The sequence below is a fragment of the Ambystoma mexicanum genome, chromosome 1p (assembly GCF_040938575.1).
Source record: "Ambystoma mexicanum isolate Mex_15411 chromosome 1p, UKY_AmexF1_1, whole genome shotgun sequence".
Taxonomy (NCBI): domain Eukaryota; kingdom Metazoa; phylum Chordata; class Amphibia; order Caudata; family Ambystomatidae; genus Ambystoma; species Ambystoma mexicanum.
The window spans coordinates 165,983,796-166,005,392 of record NC_090921.1 but is presented as its reverse complement, the minus strand read 5'-3'; the positions used below and the strand labels follow the sequence as shown (position 1 = coordinate 166,005,392).

Sequence of the window (21,597 nt, the reverse complement as noted above, 5' to 3'; positions counted from 1 at the left end):
TATGAAGGCACCATTTGAACCTTGCGCTACAGTGCACATAACGTTTCTCTCATGTTAGGTTGCTTTCTTGTTGGCCATTACATCCTCCAGAAGGGTTTTTGAATTGCGGGCACTGGTAATACATCCACTGTACTTGAGGTTTGCAAATACACTGCTGCCGAGTACCAACCCTCACTTCATCCCAAAAATACCTACGGAGTTCAAGAATTCAACCATCGGGCTCCCTACTTTCTTCCAGAATGCTCCAACTCTGCCGGAGACTACTTTACACTAGCAAGATGTAAAGATGTAAAGACCACGTCACTGGATGTTATAAATAGGACGCACGCGCCCGTAGCCTCGGTTCTGTTTTTTTCCGCAAACATGTTTGCTGCCGGAGACTACTTTACACTAGCAAGATGTAAAGAGGGCGCCAAATATTAATTGGCCTGAACAGTCCTTCATTTCCTCAAAACAAATCTTCTTGGCATTCAGCACATTAAATAAAGGGAAGACAATTACAAAACAAGGAATTTCGAATGGATTGTGTCCTCCAACGTATTCCACATCTTTGACATGTAATGTCTACAGCTGTGCAGTTCAGAAACTTTTTCGGCAGAGGGCGTCCTGCGTTGATGGCGTCGAGTCGATGTCCCTCGAAGGCCTCCGTCGAGTACAACGTCACGGGATGTTATAAATAGTCCCAGATGACTACACGCTACTAAGACTTGATCGCACCACTTCTAGAGGTGGAGGTCTTGCCATCATAGCCAAAACCAAATTTACTATCATAATTGAATCACCCACTAATGTTAGTTCCTGTGAATCTCTAACAGCTAAGTTAATACTTTCTAGTACTCAATCCATCTCCATCCACCTTATCTACCGACCACCGGGCCCCCTAGGATCATTCGAAGAAGACCTCACAGACATCCTATCAAATAATCTTAAAAACTCTTCACAACGTATCCTACTAGGAGACTTTAACCTTGGCTTTAGCGACCCTGCAGACGCCAATGCCAGTACAATCAATAACACCCTAGAGGAACTGGGCTTCACCCAGAAGATTAACGAGCCCACCCATATCAAAGGGAGAACTCTGGACTGGCTAGCCGTGCACAAATGCCCAGTCTTGGTCTCTGCCATACTCCCGCAGCCTTGGACAGACCACTATCTGATCTCGTTCACCCTAAAGGCAACCCCAGCACCAACCAACAACATAGCTCCAGCTATCCAATCCCTTAATAAAAAGAACATCACCCCTGACAATCTGATCCCGCTCATCATACCAACTCTGAACGCCATCCCAGATCACACTGATCCCCTTACAATGGTTGACATCTACAATAAAATTATGCTCTCATCCCTTGACGCTATAGCCCCTTTGAAGCTAAAAAAGAGCAAGCCTCGGAAACACATTAACTCCTGGTTTTCACCTCACCTCAAAGCCCTCAGACAGGAAAAACGACGCTGCGAAAAACTTTGGCGAGCTTCCCCCTCAGAAAAAAACAAAAAATACCTGAGTAATCTAGCCTCCCAATATAAAAAAGAAATCATACTGGCTAAGCAATCGTCATTTAGCACGCAAATTGCACAAGCTAAATCTAACACTAGAGAGCTTTTCACAATTCTTAAAGAGATAGAATCCCCGATCCAAGCACCAGATTCGTGTATCAAAGATAAACTCTGGTGCACGGGCATTCAAAATGCCCTAGCGAATAAAATCTCATCCCTCAAGACTAAGGTAAGCACCAAAAAAGAATCTCTGCTCTCCTCCACCAAGCAGAGTACCATCCCCCACAAAAAGGTTCACCCGAGTCCACCCTCCCCCCCCCCCCCCCCAGAGTACAACCCCTCCTTCAACTTCCACAAAGTATCCACCAAAGAGGTTGAAAATACCATTCTCACCCTCAAACCTTCAAACTGCCACGGAGATTTATGCCCCGCTCAACTGATCAAGGATGCTGCCCGTGATCTTGCTCCATTTATTACCAAACTAATAAATGCGTCTTTCACATCAGGCACCGTACCCAACAACTTAAAACAGTCTTGGGTCCTGCCTTTGCTTAGAAAACCGAACTTAGACCCTTCCACCCCAACTAACTACCGCCCTATCACCACAGTACCATTCCTTCTCAAAATCATTGACAAAATAGCTTACCAACAGATCCAACAACACCTTGAGCACTTCCAACTCTTAGGAGTCCGACAATCGGGCTTCAGGCCACAACACGGAACAGAAACCGCACTCCTAGATCTCAAGACACAGATAGACGAGCTGAGAGACCAGGGGAAGACAGCACTATTGCTTCTCCTTGATCTCTCTGCGGCCTTTGATCTGGTCGACCATGAGATCTTGTGTAACCACCTACAAATAGCCGCCCACTTCTCTCAAGAAGCAACCAACTGGATCCATTCCTTCCTTAATAACCGTACGATGAGTCTTCTCACTATCTTCTGCGGCCGACCCCACCCCTATCACGTGTGGCGTGCCGCAAGGATCTTGCGTCTCCCCTACACTTTATAACATCTTCACGAAGCCCCTTTTCGATGATCTAGACGATCTAGGTATCACCTACACTAATTATGCCGATGATACCCAGATCCTCATCCCGTTGTCGGGGGATTATGACAAGGATTTGGCCTTCGTTAATAAAGTGTACCTCATCATCCAGGCATGGATGGCCTCACACGGTCTATGCCTGAATGATGACAAGACGGAACTTCTCATTCTAGGCTCGACACACTACCTCAACAAACTGGGCCACAAATATTCATCATTCATAATTGACGATAACAAAATCATGGTAGCTAAGGAGGTTAAAACCCTCGGATTCTATCTAGATTCCACCCTTACCCTTAACAAACAAGTGAACGCAATGGCATCCGCCACTTCCTACACTTGCAAACTCATCAGGGCAGCCAAACCCTTTCTCTCCCCCACCAACTGCACCACCTTGGCCAGGGCGCTGATCCTGTCCAAGCTGGACTATTGCAATGCCTTATACGTAGGGTGCAACAAATATATCTCTAACAAAATCCAAATCCTCCAAAATAATGCCCTCGGAGCGGCCCTCAGTATCCCAAAGAAAGCCCATATTTCAGATTCCAGAAGATCTGTCAATTGGCTATCCACCAAGGACAATATATTCCTTAAATCGGTGTCTCTGATTCACAAATGCCTCCACCAAGCAGCCCCCCAATACCTCATCGCCAGATTTACCAGACCTACCCTTCCCGCCCCTCAAGAACGGCCAACTCCAACCTTCTACTTGTGCCCAGGTTCAAACGTACTACATCTGGGGGCAATAGCTTTCCAGTAAAAGCAGCACAATTCTGGAACTCCCTCCCTCCGACTTGCAGGGAGGACCTACCCTACCACCAGTTCAGAGCCAGGACCGTCCACTGGCTCAAATCTCTCGACTCATAACGACTCTTGAGACCCGGACTCGCCAGCACCATGTGGCTCCTCATTGAATGTAAATATGTTTATAGTACTGCCCGAATATATATGCTCTAGCTTACTCATTGAATGTAAATATGTATATTACTACCTCTAATGTACATGCTCTACCCATCCTATTTGGCGTCATACGTCCGGCAATGTAACCCCAGCTGGACCTCACCTTACTGTATGTAACGAAGCTTTGCAACCCTCTTGCTGCCTCTGCGCCCAGTTACCCTTGGGTTTGGTGCGCATTACAAATAAATAAATACAAATACAAATACGGCGCCCATAGCCTCAGTTCTGTTTTTTTCTGCAAACATGTTTGCTTCGGAGACTTGGCGTCTCGTGTTTTACCTTGTGAAGATGTCTTCTTCTTTGACCCCTCTGACTCTGCGGTCTGGCTTCAAGACTTGCTGGGACTGCAAGTCTAAAATATTGATCACCGACCCGCATCGCATTTGTTTGTGGTGCTTGGGCGAGAGTAACGACACAGACAACTGTTCTAAATGCCAGTCATTGACTGCTAAGGCCTTGCGGGAGGAGGGTAAGGGAAAGCTTCAGGTAGGTAGGGGTGCTAAACCCCTAAGTCCAAACGTACATCCAAGTCCAAGGGTATGCCCACTGACGATTCGAGGGGCGACTCTCCCCGTCGGAAGGAATCTCGGGGGTCTCGGAATGGTTCCAGACATTCGTCCTTTAAGGAATCGCCGTCACCTTCTCACAAAGCCAGCAAGTAACGGTCGCAAACCCTGGCTCGTACGCCTTCAGGCTCGGGTCCTCGGCGCGAACCTCATCGGGAACCCTCGAGGTCCTGTTCGGACAAGGCTCAGGATGGTCGCAAGAGATGTGCTTCCAGGTCTTGGTCCTCGTCCCCAGTGAGACCGCAGAATCTTGCTAAGGGCTCGAAGTCTGAGTCGACTCCGTCGGCGCTGTGTCCATCGGATATAAACATCGAAGCAGTGCCTACATATCAGCCCTTATCTGAGGACTGCGACGCCCTCAGTGCCAAAGCCATTGCCACTCTCCCCGCCTTCTGGCCTTTTTGGCCGAAATATAGTGTCGGAGATCCCTCGTGTTGTGGATCCTCCAAGGAAGTCTACTTCAAAGTCTGTGTGGCCGGTGGTGGACTCTAGACCCTCTTCTGTCCCGAGGCAGGGTTTTACCTCCCTCTGGATGACATTTTTGAGGAGGAGGAAAGGTCGGACTTTGATGTGGACCCTATTGAGCCTGATGTGGCGCCTGTCTTTTCTGTAGATGGTCATTTGGAAGAGTTCAGGCAAACTCTTCATGATGCCAGTGATTTGGACACTTCTCCGGAAGTGGAATTTGGCAGGCCTGAGCCTCAGGCTCATGCAGAGGTGCCCTACATGGTTTGCCGGTTGGGGGGCAGCCTGTCTCTGCATCTCGAAGAGTGGCGAGCCATTACTTCGGATATATAGGTTCTGGATACAATAGCCCACAGCTACTGCCTTCCCTTCCTACAGCGGCCTCAAGACAATCCACCAGGGAATCTCTTTGAAGCTTCCAGATCCGATCCTTGTGCAGGAAATCTTGACCCTGCTAGAGAAAGGTGCTATGGAACTGGTGCCTGTAGCGGAGAGGAACAAGGGTTGGTATTCCCCTTATTTTTTTATTCCAAAGAAAGACGGGGGTTTGAGACCCATCCTGGACTTGCGTTGTTTGTAAATGGACAAGTTCAAGATGGTCACTCTTTCTCATGTCCTCCAGGCCTTTTAACTTCAGGATTGGTTGGTGTCTCTGGACCTACAGGATGCTTACTTTCATGTGCCGATTCATCCCAAGCACAGAAAGTACCTGAGGTTTGCGGCTGGCGTCTCGCACTTTCAGTTTCAGGTCCTGCCATTCGGATTGACCTCAGCCCGAGGGTCTTCACCAAGCTAATGGTGGTGGTGGTGGCAGGGTATCTGAGGAGAGGGGGGGATTCACGTCTACCCCTACCTGGACGACTGGTTGATCTGTGCGCACTCTCGAGCAATCATTGGCTTACCTCAGCCTCACCTGCAGCTCCCTCCACAGGCTGGGCTTCTCCCTCAATTTCAAGAAGTTGCACCCGACAACTACCCAACAGCTCGAGTACATCAGGAAGGTGAGGGCTCATCACATTGTGCAGATGGTGGACAAGTTTCAACATGCCCAGCGTCTCCCAGCTTTCGAATTCTTATGATTGCTGGGTCTCATGGCATCCTGCATTTTTCTGGTGCCAGAGGCCAGGCTGAGGATGAAATCCCTGCAATGGGTCCTCAAAATGTAGTGGTCGCAGTTCTTGAGCAAGATGTCGGATCCCGTTCAGATTCCGCTTTTGGTCTCCCAGGAACTTCTGTGTTGGCCCAACAATGGGAACCTGATGAAGGAGGAGCAGTTTTGGCAACCATGTCCGGAGGTGACGGTAGTGACGGATGCTTCCCTCACAGGATGGGGGGCTCATGCCAACGATTTGACTGCCAGCAGTCCTTGGTCTCCGTCGGAGCCCAAACTCCATATCAATCTGTTAGAGCCGAGAGCAATCAGGCCAGCTCTGCAGGCTTTTCTGCTGTCTGTGCGGGGGAAGAGTGTCCTGATTATGACGGACAACATAGTGGCCGTGCATTAACTCAACAAAATGGGGGGTGGAGGGGGGGGCCAAGGGTCACTCCCGTTGTGCAGAGAGGCAATGCAGCTCTGGTTCTGGGGCATACAGCAGGGAATTTCGCTCTCGGCAGTTCATCTGGTCAGAGACGAAAATACGGCGGCAGGCGCTCTGAGCAGGCAGAGCACGATCTCTCACGATTGGGAGTTGGCTCAGAGTCCTCCTGGTGCAGAGGACAAATTGTTGATCAAATGTTGATCCTTTTCACTGTTCAATTCCTATGGTTTTGTCTTTCTTACTTTCTTTGGCCCACAGGGGCCTTCAAGTGGGTACCATTAAGGGTTACCTGGCGGTGCTGTCTATATTTAAGCGCTCGTCTGAAGAATGCTCTTACTTTAAGATTCCTTTGCTTTCTCAATTTCTTAAAGGACTGACTGTGTTCCTGTCCCCTTTCCAGGTGCCGGTTTGGGATTTGAATTTGGTTTTGAAATTTTTAATGGGTGCTCAGTTTGAACCTTTGCACTCTTGTCCTTTGAGATTGTCCTTCAAGACAGTGTTCTTGGTTGTGGTTACTTCCGCTCGCAGAGTGAGTGAATTGCAGGCACTTTCCTCTAAGCCACCCTTTACTGTGTTCCTCAAGGAAAGGGTTGTATTAAGGTTACCTCCTGCCTTTCTACCTAAGATACTATCTGAATTTCATTTGAGCCAGAAAGTGGTTCTTCCTTCTTTCTATCTTCCTCCTCATCCTGGTAAGGAAGAGGAGTGACTCCATAGGTTGGATCCTAGGAGAGCTCTGAGCTTTTATATTTCTTGATGTCCAGGGTCAGAGTGGATGATCAACTCTTTGTGGGATATGCTGGACACCGATTGGGCCAGGCTGTTACCAAACAGACCTTGTCCAGGTGGAATATCCTCACTGTTACTGAATGTTACCGATTGGCGGGTAAGGACCCTCCTGAAGGGCTGCTAGCTCATTCCATTAGGGGCGTGGCTACTTCCACAGCCCTACAACAGGGCATTCCTATTAGGAATATTTGTGCTGCGGCCACATGGGCTTCTATCCACACCTTTGTTCAACATTATTCCCGGTTTACGAGCCATGGTCAAGATATGGCCTTTGGTACTGCTTTGGGAGTCTGTCAAAAATGTGGAATACGTTGGAGGACACACGTTCTTTCGATTGGATACTCCTCAAAAATATTCCACATCGCCCTCCCAGAATTTTCTATGCGATTGCAGCTTACTTTTCTGCAAGGCTATGTGCAGTCAAGCAGGCATTGGATTGGTGCCACACGTTATGGGGGGGAAGACATAAATTGAGGCTACTGGCGCCGTGCATCCTATTTATAACATCCAGTGATGTCGCCCTCGACAGAGGCCTTCGAAGGACATCGACCCGACGCCATTGACGCAGGAGGCCCTCTGCCGAAAAAAGAAAGGTAGACGAAAGAAAAGACTAGAGTTCATTTATTATACATCCATCAAGACAAGGATTAAAACATAATTACACATACAGATCAATATAAAAATAATTGAAGAGGAAAAAAGATAACGTAAGCAAAGAACAAAAACATAACAAATTTTCACTAAAATATTCTAAATTCCTCCATCAGTTAAACCGGGATTTCCAAGATTGCATATCCGACCATAAAACATTTTTAAGTAGTTTTTAACTCCAATTCGCGTGCAATCCCAACAAATACAAATCCTTCAGCAATTTGTCCATTTCAGTTTTCAATAGAATTTCATTTCCAGAAGCTGCCCTTTCCCAAAAACAATCTGTGGTCAACCACCAATCTTGGCAGCCAAATCTGGACAGCTATTGCAATCCCATTCCCAGTTTACCTGTCCAGTTCGCAGCAGATGCTTCAGAGACTGCGGCAGACATCCTCGCGTAGGTCACACATTAGGAAATTCGTCTCTACATTTGATGTGACATATTTCACGAGTGGGGAAAAATGTTCAGCCGAAATCTTAAGAAATAAGACTTACCCTAGGATCGGGGGATTTCTTCAAATACATCAGAAGACAGGACCAAGGGCTTCCGCAAGTTTGATGCTTTATTCATCAGCTTCGGTGGTTCTAGACCAGGTGGTCCAGCACCAAAGGCCTCTATAACCAGGTGGGTGAAAGCAGCCAATCAGGAGGCGTACAAGTGTCAGCAGAAGGAAATTCCAGCAAATATTTGTGCTCATGGGTGCCAAAGCAACAGCCGTTGCCTTACAGATGCACGTGCCATGGCAAATGATCAGCGGAGCCGCTACCTGGGCTTCCCCGTCAGCATTCTGCAAGCACTATTGTCTAGATGGCAGCGCAAGATCAGAGGTGTCTTTCGGGCAGGAACCTGTTCTCTTAGGGTCTAAAACATCTCATCTCCCTGGGGCACCAATCTGTGGTAATTGCCTATGCAGGAAAGGGACATAACGTAGGAGTAATTATAAGTTCTCCAGCATGGGGTCTGGCATGTATTCCCATGCTCATGAATACTCCCCGTCAGGCTGGGAATCCGTGGTAAAGAAAAAATCAGTTTCAGTTTCGTTGCTGAATTGTCTTTCCACTAGTTACCAATCGCTGGTCTCTGGGTCATACTGCCGCCAGCCAATGATTGCCCTCTACCTAAGCCCCTCCTCTGGCAGCCATCTTCTGATTTTTACTGCACGTTCAATTGTTGGGAGTCCTCGTGCTGTAGCTCTCAAGCTTTTACTGCGGTTTGTGTTTTTTCGAAGAGTTTACTCTTTTATTTTCGTTCAATCGAGCCTCAAGCTCCACCGATTCTACTTCCGATTAACGGGGCCCCGGTTTTGGAATTTTATGCCCCTCAAGGGCATCTTTTCATCGAGTTTCCACTTCTCCGAGAATTCAGAAGATCTTTGAGGCCTACCCCGCGAGGACATGGCCCAGGACAAAGGAAGCATGATGCCTGTTGAATCCAAGCTGTTCAGGAGCTGGCCTGGATGCGGACTGCGGACTACAGAAAGTCTTTGAGGATGAGCACGCTCGGTTCCTCTACTGTCTTCACAGCGACAAATCGCATGTGGAGGACTATGCGTTTTGTAAGAAGATGTCCGAACAGACAATGAAGGATCGTCGTGCTCGGCTCACCAACTGGCTGAAGGGGAAGAGCCCAGCAGCAGGTGAGAAGAGGAAGACGTCCCAGCGGTCTTCTAAGAACTTTGAGGATGCTACGGCGACGGGGGCCCAACAAAAGGCAAAGCACTGCAAGTCCGCGGGCACCGGGAGCGCCGATTGGTCTGGCTCCTCGGCTGCCAGGCAGGGCGCATTATCACTGATGCCATCAACCACGAGCCAACACTCTGGCTTGGCTAAAAAGTAAGTCGGAGTACCTGGGTAAGCTTCGGGAGAAGCCCCGCTCAATCCCGATGGAGACAGCCGAGGGGGAGTGAGGCGGTGATCCCTCCCCACCCCCCCAAGGTGAAGGCCCCAGGGACGCCCGAGGTCGTGAAGGCCCTGATTCACCCGGCTAATGCCTCGATTGAAGGAGTCGTGGCGGCCCTGGCGAAACCTACGGAGGCTTCCCCAATGGAGACGGCTCCAGGGGCTAGAGTTTCCCTGCCACCTCAGATGGAATCTTTTCTGCCTATGGAGGACCCCCATGAAACCCCAGCAGGAGAAAGGGGGGGGCACAGCAGCCATAACGGACACGGATACCAGCTCTGAGGATGAGTTGGCTAGCCTCCAAAGGATCCTGGACAGGAAGTCCGATCAATCCAGGGCCCACGGAAGGTCCCCGATGAGGCAGACTGAGAGCAACGGGGGAGCCGACGAGGAAGATAGGGCTGCAGAGAGCCCTCGCCCCAGCCGTCGGCACCGTTGCAGCCGGTACCCATACCAGGGGACAATTCAGGAGCTATCTTGAAGGCTATACAGGCCCTGTGTACAGAAATGAGGACAAGGATGCCCTTACCCCCCCCACCGACGACACAGCGAATCCTGGACCATCGGGGAGCCCACCTAACAAGCGGAGACTAGTCCATCCTTCTCCCCCCTTTCAGCCTTCACCCCATCCCCTCCTCTGAGGGATGAGACTGGAACGGAGACGACCGACGACAGTGGTGACGGGATGGACCTCCCATCACCACCTCCCCGGGCACCCCCGCTCCCTCCCCCCAAACGAAATTGGCTCCTTCCATGCCATGATTGCCAGGGCATCTGAGCTCTTCCACCTCTGCCCCAAAGAACAGAAGGCAGGCCAAGAGGAAGACTGTCCTCTCAGTCCCGTTATTGGACGACATCTGGGACGAGGGGCTAGCTCTCAAGAAGAACCCGGCCATGGCTCCCGCTAAGAGACCGGTACGAGAAGAAGTACTGGGTCCCAGACTCTGCCCCCATGTGCCTCAGAGCACAGCCGCCCCGGATTCAGTGGTCTCTGCGGCGGCCAAGAAGAAATCGGCGGGAGCGACTGCTTCAACTTCTCCATCCCCCCCCAGACGGCGAGGTGAAGAAGCTGGACGCCACTGGGTTTCGCCAGATGGGCACAGCATTTGCCTTTGCCGGCGCGGTTGGCTCAAGGCCACCGATTTCTGCCAGGACGTGCAGACCAGGGTTCTGGACATGCCCTTCAACGGGAACAACCTGTTCGGCAAGACAGTGGACGAGTCACTGCAGGCCATGAAGGCGGACACCGAGACTGCTCGTGCCTTGGGCGTTCAACGACGGACATCCTTTCGGAACTCCGGAGGCAAGCAAGTTGCCTCCAAAGGATTTGGCGGCGGTTCCTCGTCAAACCGCCAAGCTGCCTGCTCCTCATCGCAGAAAGCCTACAGAGGACGCGACAAGACCGGAGGATCCCGTCGTCGCCAAGTCGACAATGCCGCGATGAAACTGGATTGAACCGGCCGTGGCGTCGGGCTCCCACCTGAGGGGGAGGCCGGTGGGTGCCCGGCTGGCAAAATTCGTTAGCCTGTGGGAGTCCATCTCCCCCGACCGTTGGGTGCTGGATGCCCTGGCCCTCAGGCACACTCTGGAATTTCAAAAAAGGTGTCCCCGTATTCCACCCGTGGCCAGGAAGGAAAACCATGTCCCTCAACTTTTACTGGAGGTACGAGCGATGCTAAGAAAGGGAGCCATCAAACTCGTCCCAAAGAGGCTCCGGGGCTCCGGAGCGCACTCGAGGTACTTCCTCGTCCGGAAGAAGACCGGCGGTTGGCGACCCATCCTGGACCTTTGTCGTCTAAACAAGTACATCAAGTCCCAGAAATTCCGGATGGTTACCCTCCAGCACGTGCTGGGACAGATGGAGGAAGGCGACTTCCTATCGTCACTGGACTTGGAGGATGCCTACTTCCACATCCCCAGTCTAAAAGGACATAGAAAATTCCTACGATTTGTGGTCCAAGAGCGACACTATCAGTTCAAGGCCCCTCCCTTCGGATTGAAGTCAGCGCCCAGGGTGTTCACCAAGTACCCAGCACCAGTGGCAGCTCGGCTGCGCCTGCATGGGATCCACGTCTACCCCTACCTGGACGTCAAGGGAACTCGCCGTTGGTCACACAGCGAAGACCGTCCAATTGCTCACGGATCTAGGATTCTCGATCAACTTCACGAAATCCCACTTGGTATCGTCGCTGGACGCCCTGTTCCTGGGAGCCAGACTCGACACAGTGGCGCGATTGGCTTTGCCGTCGGAGGAAAGGACGAAGGCCATCCTCGGCGGTGCACACCGGAGATCTCCACGCAAGAGGCCTTTGGCTCCTGGAGGAGAGGTCACTACACAACAATGTCCTGGAGCTCCCAGCAGTGTTCTGGGCCCTCAGGTCGTTCCTTCTGTCCCTCAAGTGCAAAGTGGTAAGGGTCTTCACCGACAACACTACCACGATGTTCTACATCCTGAAGCAGGGGGGCACCAGATCCCCAGCCCTTTCCAAGGAAGCGCAGGATCTGTGGCACTGGGCCGTCACCCAAGGGATGTTCCTGGTACCCTTCCATCTGGCAGGAATAAAGAACACCATCGCCGACTCACTCGGCAGGGAGCTGCGCTCGTGCCACAAGTAGGAAGTGCGGCAGGATCAAGTGGATCTGCTATTCTGACGATGGGGCAATCCCCAGATCACCTATTTGTGACGGCGGCGAACGCGAAGTGCCAGAGGTTCGCCAGCAAGTTTCTCCAGCCGGGGAGCATGGGCGATGCCTTCACATTCCTTTGGGAGGGCCTATTCCTGTATGCGTTGCCCCCCCCAACCCTGCCTGTTGCCCACCCCCGCCTGCTGCAGTTGCGACTCATCAGTCAACTCAGACGGTCCCGGTGCACGATGATCCTCGTCGCACCGGCATGGCCGAGGCAGATCTGGTTTCCAGACCTTCTGGCGCATGCCTCCATCAAGATCCATCTGGCGGCTATCTCCTGCTACACCATAGCTCTGGGGCGGTCATCTCTATGGTCTCATCGCCTGGTGAAGGAGTTCATGAAAGGATTGTTCCGATCGTTCCCACCGGTGGAGGCTCCAGCCCCGGCGTGGGAGCTCAACGTGGTGCTGACCAGCCTCATGGGGCTGCCATTCGAGCCTCTGCATTAGGCACCGTTGAAGTTCCTGTCGTGGAAGACAGCGTTTCTTGTGGCCATCACCTCCGCACAACGAGTGGGAGAGATCCAGGCCCTCTCCTGTAAACCTCCATACCTGACATTCCGCGAGACGAGGGTGGTGCTGAGGGCGCACCCCTCCTTCATGCCCAAGGTGCCGTCAGACTTCCATCTCAACGAGCTCTTGGTGTTACCTGTTTTCTTCCCGTCGCCTGCTGAGAGGACTTTGCACTCGCTGGATGTGGCTAGAGCGCTGAAGTTCTACATGGACCGCACAAAGAGTTTTCGGAAGACATCACAGCCGTTTGTGAACTTTGGACCTGTGAACCAAGGGAAGGCCCTCTCGAAGGCTTCCATTTCAAGAGGGCTAGCCAGCTGCATCATGCACTCATCAGTTGATAAACCGACTGTTGCCCGGCCTTCCGAGAGCCCATTCAACCAGAGCGATCGCTGCTACCACGGCGTTCCTGTCTAGTGTGCCCCTGCTGGACATCTGCAGGGCTGCTACGTGGAGGTCGACGCACACCTTCACGAGATTCTACTGAGTCGACCGGGATTCCAGGGAGAAATCCAGAGTCGGCCAGGCAGTGCTGCACAACCTGTTTGCCCGAAGGTGAGCCTGGTGAGAAGGTAAGAGATGTTAAATGTTGAGCCTTGCCACCTCCCGTGGTTGTGCTTGTGTGTACTGCTATGTATTCTTGTATTCATGACCATGTGAATCCATGCCATACCCCACCCCATCCTGGGGAAGGAACAAGTTACTTACCTTTAACTGATGTTCTCCAGAATGGGTCTGGCATGGATTCACATGCAAACCCTCCCGCCTACCCCTGTGGCTCTTCTCTTGGTCCCACTGCCACTTTACGTGCTACCAAATCTGAAGATGGCTGCCAGAGGAGGGGCTTAGGTAGAGGGCATTCATTCCATGGGGTAGTATGACCCAGAGCTCAGTGATTGGTGTATAGGAGAAAGACAGTTTGAAAGTGTAACTGTTTCTTCTTTTACCTAGGATTTCCTGCCTGACTGGGCATATTCATGAGCATGTGTATCCATGCCAGACTCATGCCATAGAACAGTTACTAGTAAGTAACTTGTTCCTTCCTCTAAATGTCCCACCATCCTTCCCCATTAAAAAAAGTATAGTTAAGCAATTTAATATGGCTGACGCATCAAAGGGCACTGGGGTGTGGTGTCGGAGTGCAGAGTCAAAGGAGTGCATGCTCCTGGGGCCACACCCCTGCACACGACTACATTTAAAGGGGTAAAGACATTTTTTTTTTGTTGGAAAAAGGTTCTGTTCCCGTCCCTAGTGAGGGACACCCTATATGGTATGGAGGAATTGGGACTATGGACTAACAGTACTGTTCGCTTTGTGAGAGTTTGTGGAGAAGTCTGGCAGCTGCATTCTATATACATTGCAGTTTCGTCCGTAAATGGTCTGCCATTCCGAGGTATAAGCTGTTGGCGTAGTCTATCCTGGACATAATGAGGGAGATGATTGCCAGTGTTTTTGTGTGTGAAGTAGAGCAATGGTAGAACATTTTTGTTCTTGTCTAGATGGAAGAAGCATTTCTTAATTGAGGTACTAGGGTTAGCTAGTTGTCTATTGGTATTCCCAGGTTTTTGACCACTTTGAATGGTGTGGGGTCTGCTCCCAGTTCTGTGGGCCATGGGATGTACTGGTTGCTTTCTTGTATGTTGGATGCAATTATGATTTCTGTCTTGATCTTGAGGTTGTTAGTGTTGATTTGATTTGCTTATTTGATTTGTTTATTTATAGAGCGCCTTACACCAAGGCACTGGTAAGAGTACTTTGGGAAGTCTATTAGCTTTGTGTTCTCTTGTTAATTGCCTATTTTGTATACTATTGGGGTATCTGCGAAGGTGTAGCAAGTGAAACCTTGCCTTTCGATGAGGTTGATTAGTGGCGTCGTATAGATGTTGAAGAGGAGTGGGGGTAACCAGGATCCTTGTGGTACTCCAGGTGCTTTCCCGCCGTACGGATTTGAATGGTTTTATCCATACTGTTTCTGTTCTTATTCGTGCCGAGTTTGTATTGGGAGTCTGTGGTTAAGTCGTCTCATATAGAGAGTAGATATTCGAGGAATAACGAGCACCAAATAGTTTAGATTGTTCATTCCACAAGACCTCAAGGGGATCATATGGTGACATGAACTTCAATTCCCTGTCTACGTTCTTCTCCGCAGGAGACATTTTCTTACAAAATAGTTGCCTGTTTCATTTATGTTTTTCTAAACAGCCTTATAAAGTATCCTAAGCCTCGAGAGTATACAAGACACCATGCTTGGGCTTGTCACAATCTGCAAAGCCTAAATGTACAAGCAAAGGAAAACACTGCCTTTTGCAGTTGATTGCTTACAATTCAGTGTGTTATTAGTTTAATGCTATAAGAGAATGCATTCAATTTCCTACACTTAAAAAATGGCTGCAGCCCAATTAATTGTTTCTGGAGCAAATCGCTGATCTATACATTTGTAATTTACCAGAGAATTGTTTGGGTATCTTGTCAAATGTACACTATTTTTACCTACTAAAATGGTAATGCATAGTGTTTTATTAGACACATTACATTACCACTTTAAATTTTTCGGTTTCCAACCAAGGCACCACAGGAACATCTAACTGAAACAAGTTTGTGTCCACTGCAGGGCGTGGCAGAGGAGAAAGTGGATTTTACCAAAGAAGTATTGAAGATGGAGAGGCGCCCTTTGGCCGTGGAGCTCGAGAGATTCATCGGAGTCAGAGCTGGGATGACCGGTAATGTAACTTGTGAGCTGAGCCGTTCTTCCTTCTGTTTGATCTCAATAGGCGTATCTCCCACTATTCGTGCTATTCTCAGATTTGTCATTAGGCCATCTTTTAGGTATTCATTTCTTGATTGGGATTTGCAGTGTTGGAGGGAGTTACTAGAGTAACTCTTCGATCAAGGAATCTTCGAATTTGCAAATGCTGAATAGCTCCACCCAGGCGCTTGATGTCAACTTTTCTTTAATAGGTGTTATGAAAGATTTCTCTTTTGACAACTTTACCTCAATCATTTCAAAATCGTTTTTCTTTCTTTTTTAACCTGTTCTTTTTGGGGGGGGGGGAATAAAGCCTTCTGTTTCACTACTACTGCCTTTTGTTCATTTGTTATGGGGAAACGCCTTCAGACTATCAGTACTGGGAGACTGTTTCCCTTTCATCTTTAACTTGTTTTTAACTTTTTAACCTTGCACACGGTATCTTACTTTTTAAAAAAAATTAGTTTAAAATGAAAATTGGTTAATTAAATCCTTATACACTAACCTTACAATGCAGTGCAATGGGGGGTAATTTTGTATCAACGTAGGGTTTTACACTCAGGATTCTTGGTTCCTATTGTGCCTTTAAAACAAGGTGGTGGCAGCAGATATATTTTTACAATGTTTGTGTTATTCCTAGTGTGCACATTTGCCTTTTCTGGATATGGCTACTAAATGTGGCTAGTACCTTTACAATAGCTATGCCACAACTTTTTCGCTTTGTTTGGCCTTCTGCCTCTCCATGGCCAGGAAATCACATATAAGGTCATGTACTTGCCCGGAAAGCGCAGCTTTCTTGGGCTAGTGATGCCTTTGCGCGTGACTCTGGTACGTGGTTGGGACTGTCTGGTCCCACTTCACATCCATGGTGCCTGGATGTCGGTGTGGGACATCAGTGAAACTAACAGTGGTCCCTGATTGGAGCACTGCTGGCTGTTTGAATGATGCAGATTTGTACCATTGGTGGGCATCCCTTCCTGTCACTGGCGCAGTGATGTACTGTTGAACTACCCGATCTGTGACGGCCATGAGTGGTGCTCCTGGACTGATACAGGAGCATCACTCCTGGATCAGTCCAACCAGTCTCGACGTGTTCTCAAGCATCCATCCGTTCGGAGCCTTAGAAAGTGTTCCTGGATCACCCGGTGGATTGACCATTTCTCAAGTGGGCTACCGCACTAGAACTGTTGTCTGTCTACATTTGCAGCCAGAACATCAATGGACAGCATGTGGTGTAAGTCGACTTTCTGCCGGCTATCAGCCTCCCAGCTTCGAGGGATACTGCTCTGCCCCTGGACCTGACGGGAATAATTCTTGCACCCGCAGCTCCTGGACATCATCACACCGGAACCCACAGCAGGAAATCAAACCTTTAGCGACACTAACCGCCCATCTCCTGCTAAAACCTCTGCCAGTCGACGCATCCAGTCCCCCGGTGAAATCTGAGCCAGGGGGGTAAGTAAATGCAAAGCATTTGTCCCCGCACCAACCCCACTCACCCCATTGTTCTCCATAGGTTAACAGTGAGAACAAGTCTCTGTGTATCCTTCCATTCCTGATTTTTGGACATCTCACCTTGGCAGTGAAATATGAAAGATAAAAACAGTTTACTTTCCAGTGCCTTTGCTGCATCTCATCTCTTGGACATTTTACCAACAATTACTATACCTGCGTTCGATTAATTTTTGGGAGAAGCATTGTGTCTTTTAGGCACAAGGCTCCACTCTTTTTAGAGATTGGACTTCTGAAGCTAGGGCATATTTCTTGGGACTTGGTTCCATGTTACTCCATCACTTAACTTATTAATGCCAATCATTGAATGCACTTTAGAACCGATGGGCACTTTGTGTTTGAAAGCGGTGAAATTATGACCTTCTTTCATTTTGTAGTGTGCGTTTTGGGCCTCGAATATAGTATTTTTGTACATTGCTGTCTAAACTGAATTGTGTGCTTCACTGTGTGGGCACACTGTGGACCCCTGACCCTCGCACTCTTTCGCCTGAGAATAGCCTTGACTGCTCTCCATTGCTATCTTGTTTGGGTTTTGGCTAATCTCCGATTTCCCCTGTGCACTTTAACTAGGGTGGCCTCTTAAAAATCTGTCCAGTCCAGATTCTAGAAATCCACGTTAATACTATCAGAGTGTCTCATTTGTTAAAATGTCCTATTGCACACAAACAGTGAAGTTAGGAGTACAGCTGGAATGATCCAGATTTTGTAATGATCCATCAACTGTCGGCTCCTTCAAGCAAAACCTGCTGCCTTTGACTTTCTACAACCCACTGGTGCATTACTTCTACACCTATGCATACTGACACTGCATCAGTTTGGTCAGAGTATTCCCTTTACATCTCCAAATACTGTTCGACCAAGAATCCAACAATTATGATATTAATCATCCTGTAGTAAAGAGGCATGAAGCTGAACATGCCTACTTCCGACTGAAGAATGCCGAAGTGTAGCGTTTTTCGAATCCCTGATTCAGATCTATCCTTCTAAGCCTCTTATTCCTCGAGTGCCGAATCTGGTGACAGGCGCAATTGTTCTCACACAGGTGGGCTGACCAGCAAAGACAAGGTATGCAGAACCTTCTTTTTCTTTATTAAAATTGGAGTCTGGCAAAGAGCCTTAATAATCAGCCGCCAAAAATTGATGCTATTCTTAACAAACTGCCTCATTGTTTTCTGCATCCTCAGACTGTTAGGTAAGAATTGGTACAGTCACACTCTGAGACTACACAAGCCCTATCTGCTTGGTATTGGGTAACCCACCTTTTGGAATAGGTATGTACTACACAAGTTGGTAGATTGACTGAGCAGCCAGGCCTATCTCAAATAGGGTAAATGTGAGCTGTAAAGCTGTACAGATGAAATTGGTCAATACAAGTAACACTTAAACCCAAGGATTCACTTATAAATATATATTTACTTGCACAAGTTTTAGTTAAGCATTCTTTAAAAAGGCAATTGTTTGTAACAGTTCAAGCAAACTTTGGAATCACTTTTCAAAATCAAAGTTGGTGAATACTCTTTGGATATGCTAATAGATTTCTCCTACACCCTGAAGTGACTTTAACAACAAGGATATCATTGCATTTATATTGACCACCAATAGACTTTTCATATTCTGAGTTTCAGGAAGGAAGGGTTAAGGAAACCTAGAAAGGTTAGAACATATTTTCTTAGCAAGTGAGGACAGTTTGAATCCTCCAATGAAATCTAGGTAAGCTTTTCGCAGCAGTAAGTGTTCAAAGAAAGACATGCAATGCCAAAGTCAATGGATGCAGAAAGGTGCCTTTAGGGAGCCAGGACTGCCATAGTCGATTGGGCAAAGTGTTTAGTTTTGATGCACTTCTTAGATAGTCTTTCACAAAGTCAGATAGTTCAGAAAATCACTGTAAGAAATCAAGCTGTTGAGCCTGTGCCAAGGGAAGTTGAAGTCCACTCAAAGTTAAGCAAGTGAAATTCTCAGGTGAGAAAGCACGACTTGAGGGTGAGAAGGTAAGTACCCGCAAGCTTAAAAAGTACCTCTGGTTAGAAGAAAAGTGGTCCAGCTGGATGTTGTCTTGCTACAGCCAAGCAGATCCTGAGCCTATGTCATGGGGAAAAGAGGCTAGACGTCTGGAGGGCTCCTGCAGCAGTACTCTGGGAGAACTTTGGCAGCTACGGGCTCGCTTCGATTCAGCGGCACTTTGCGGTTTCAGTGACCTTGCAAACAGCACTAATGCAGATCAAATATCTCTGGTTGGACTTTCCTTGGTCTGGGACTCTGGTTATGGGACTTGGGATTGGGATTGCCTGCATCTGGAATGTACTTCGGAAGCTCCTGGAGCGTTCGACCAGATTCGTTCCGCGGCAGACATTGTATATGGTTATGGACACTGGACCCTTGGCACTGGGCTTATGCAGCAACGCAGATGCACAGCAAGGTGGGGATTGCGTCAAAGTGGAGTTCACCTTGGGGTTTGTTGGTCCTACTAACCCAACGGGAGAAGTTGTTCAGTCCAGAGCTTCTCTGTCGAGGAGAAAAAGGTCAGTATAGCAGCAGGGCTTCACGATTGCTTCGAGGTCCAGGAGGTTTCAGCAGACTTCTCTTCACTGTTTGTGCTTTGGATGTTTCTTGCAGTGGTCGACTCTGCCTCTAGTCGCAAAACCCTTGCCTTTTAAGCAAGTTTCCAATTCATTCATAGCCTAGGCTGCCAATCACACAGCAGGGTGGCTGTCCTTTTAGGACAGCCAGCCGGCCAATCGGGACTGGTTGCGTTCAGGTGCTACTAGAGACAACGGACAGTGGCGTTTCGGGACCCCCTGCCCCTTACTTATTACCCTTCCAAACACTGGAGCTTGGGGCGGGCTTCAGGGCTGAAGCCACCAAATGCAAAAGACACAAAGGGCTAAAATCTGTCTGAACGCACACAGTCTGAACTGCAATTGTATATTCAATATATGCAAACATGTATGTTTATAATGTTTTTAAATGAAGAACATGCAAATGTATACTCACCCGTACTCCCTCCCTGTAACTAAGTGTCCTCAAGTAACAGCGCAATTATGCCCGAAGGCTGTTTGTGCGCTATACAAATGTAAAAAATAAAATAGAAAGACCTCACAAACGGAAAATGGCGAAAAAAGAAAGCACGTGCCATTTTGACAAAATGGACACCCATGGATGCTGTACTGCAGCTGAGGGTTCAGCCTGTGGTAAAAAAGCCCACTGGTAGTAAAAACTAAACCACTGCCACCAGCAATTTAAGGTAGTGAGGGTAACAAATGTTACATTAGGATGTACTATAAGGGGCTACTAAGTAACCCCCTAGCACTCCACACAAGAGGGTATGTGCTGGACCTACAAAAGGAAAAAGGTGTAACTAAGACCAATTTCACCTCATTATTCTTGGGGAAAAGTAGTTCACCCACGAAAAGGTATTTAAACCTTAAGAGAAATCCAAGCACTTCTCAGTGACACTTCACTGAAGGTGCTGTCAATATACAAAAAGCAGATTCATATGGAGTTTGTCAGAATCCAAAAACAGTGAAAACATAACATCTTAATCAGGGAAAAACACATGAGCGAGTGAGGAAAAGATTCCACTCCCGCTCACTAAATTGAAAAGTTCTAAATTCAGCAAACGAGCTGTGGGTCTTTAAGGTGGGAAAAAATTAGCACAGAAATAAAAATTCTCCCTAATATAGACAAGGAGTAAAATAGATTGGGACAGGGAGTGGCTAGTGCTGTGGCACCTTTTAGACAAATGAGTCACTGTGGTATTCAGTTGAGAAAAAAAGGCAGCGTTTCTCCTAACTAGTAGGAAACATGTTGTTTTTCGTGATTAATGTGAGGCATATTGTATATAGCAGTGTTTTTAGTTATTTGGAGGAAATTTCCCCCAATACTTAGCCATTAACTTTATTTACATGTAGCCCCTTAGATGGGCAAGGCAAACTAGCTTGAAAAACCTCAAGAGGTCCTGCTAAAAGTGCTGCTTATTGATATTAGTCTGAGGCTTAAGTCTGTGGGGATTGGATTCTAAAATTAGATTTCAGACCTCTCAAGTCAACATTCTTTCTGCAGCGTAGCTAATCTTGTATCTGATATCGCCGTAGGCACTTTGAAATCCATAAAAAACCTCAGTATCTTTGAAGGTTTTGATCCAGAAGGGGAGGTAACGGGAACCCTCTCCAGCGGCAGGCAAGAAACCCTTTGCTCAGAAGCTAAGTCCTTGGGATGTGTCCTACTAGTGCGCATGCAGCTGGAAAGCATGATTCAAAGATAATTTTCATGTCAAATAAGACAATTGGTGGCCAATGTTTTACATACTGGTTATTTCATGAAGTTTGCAAAATCTCCCTCTTCTGATAGGCGCATGGATCAGCTGTTTTAGGAGGCTAAGGTGTTTCTTTAAAAGGGCAGGTTTGGAGCGTTGAAGTTCCCAATAGATATCACTAATGGGTCATGTCACAGTTGTAGAGATGCACTTGCTCCCAAGATTTCTCACTGTATGGAACTCCCAGTAGAAATCCCGCGGAAGGCCCTGATGCGATTGCAGCAAAGAGTCCTACGATTTGTGTGGCAAGGCAAAAAGCCTAGGCTCTCCAGAGTGGTGGTGATGCGTAATGTGCAACTAGACGGTATGGGAGTCCTGAATCTACATAACTACAATATTGCGGCACACATAGCATACATAATTCCATGGAAGCACTCAACTGCCCCCCTCCTAAATGGGTGGACATGGAACAATCCA

The 21,597-nt window shown here is 48.2% G+C and overlaps 1 protein-coding gene across 4 annotated transcripts in view; it reads left to right on the top strand.

Annotated features, from left to right (window-relative positions):
- The window catches only part of GIGYF1 (GRB10 interacting GYF protein 1), a 1,784,248-nt gene that overhangs the window by 336,670 nt on the left and 1,425,981 nt on the right, over nt 1–21,597 (top strand). For all 4 annotated transcript variants that reach the window (XM_069645982.1, XM_069645992.1, XM_069646001.1 and 1 more), the window contains one exon: nt 15,222–15,330. In XM_069645982.1, coding sequence (XP_069502083.1) covers nt 15,222–15,330 — 109 coding nt within the window. The remainder of the gene's footprint in view (nt 1–15,221; nt 15,331–21,597) is intronic.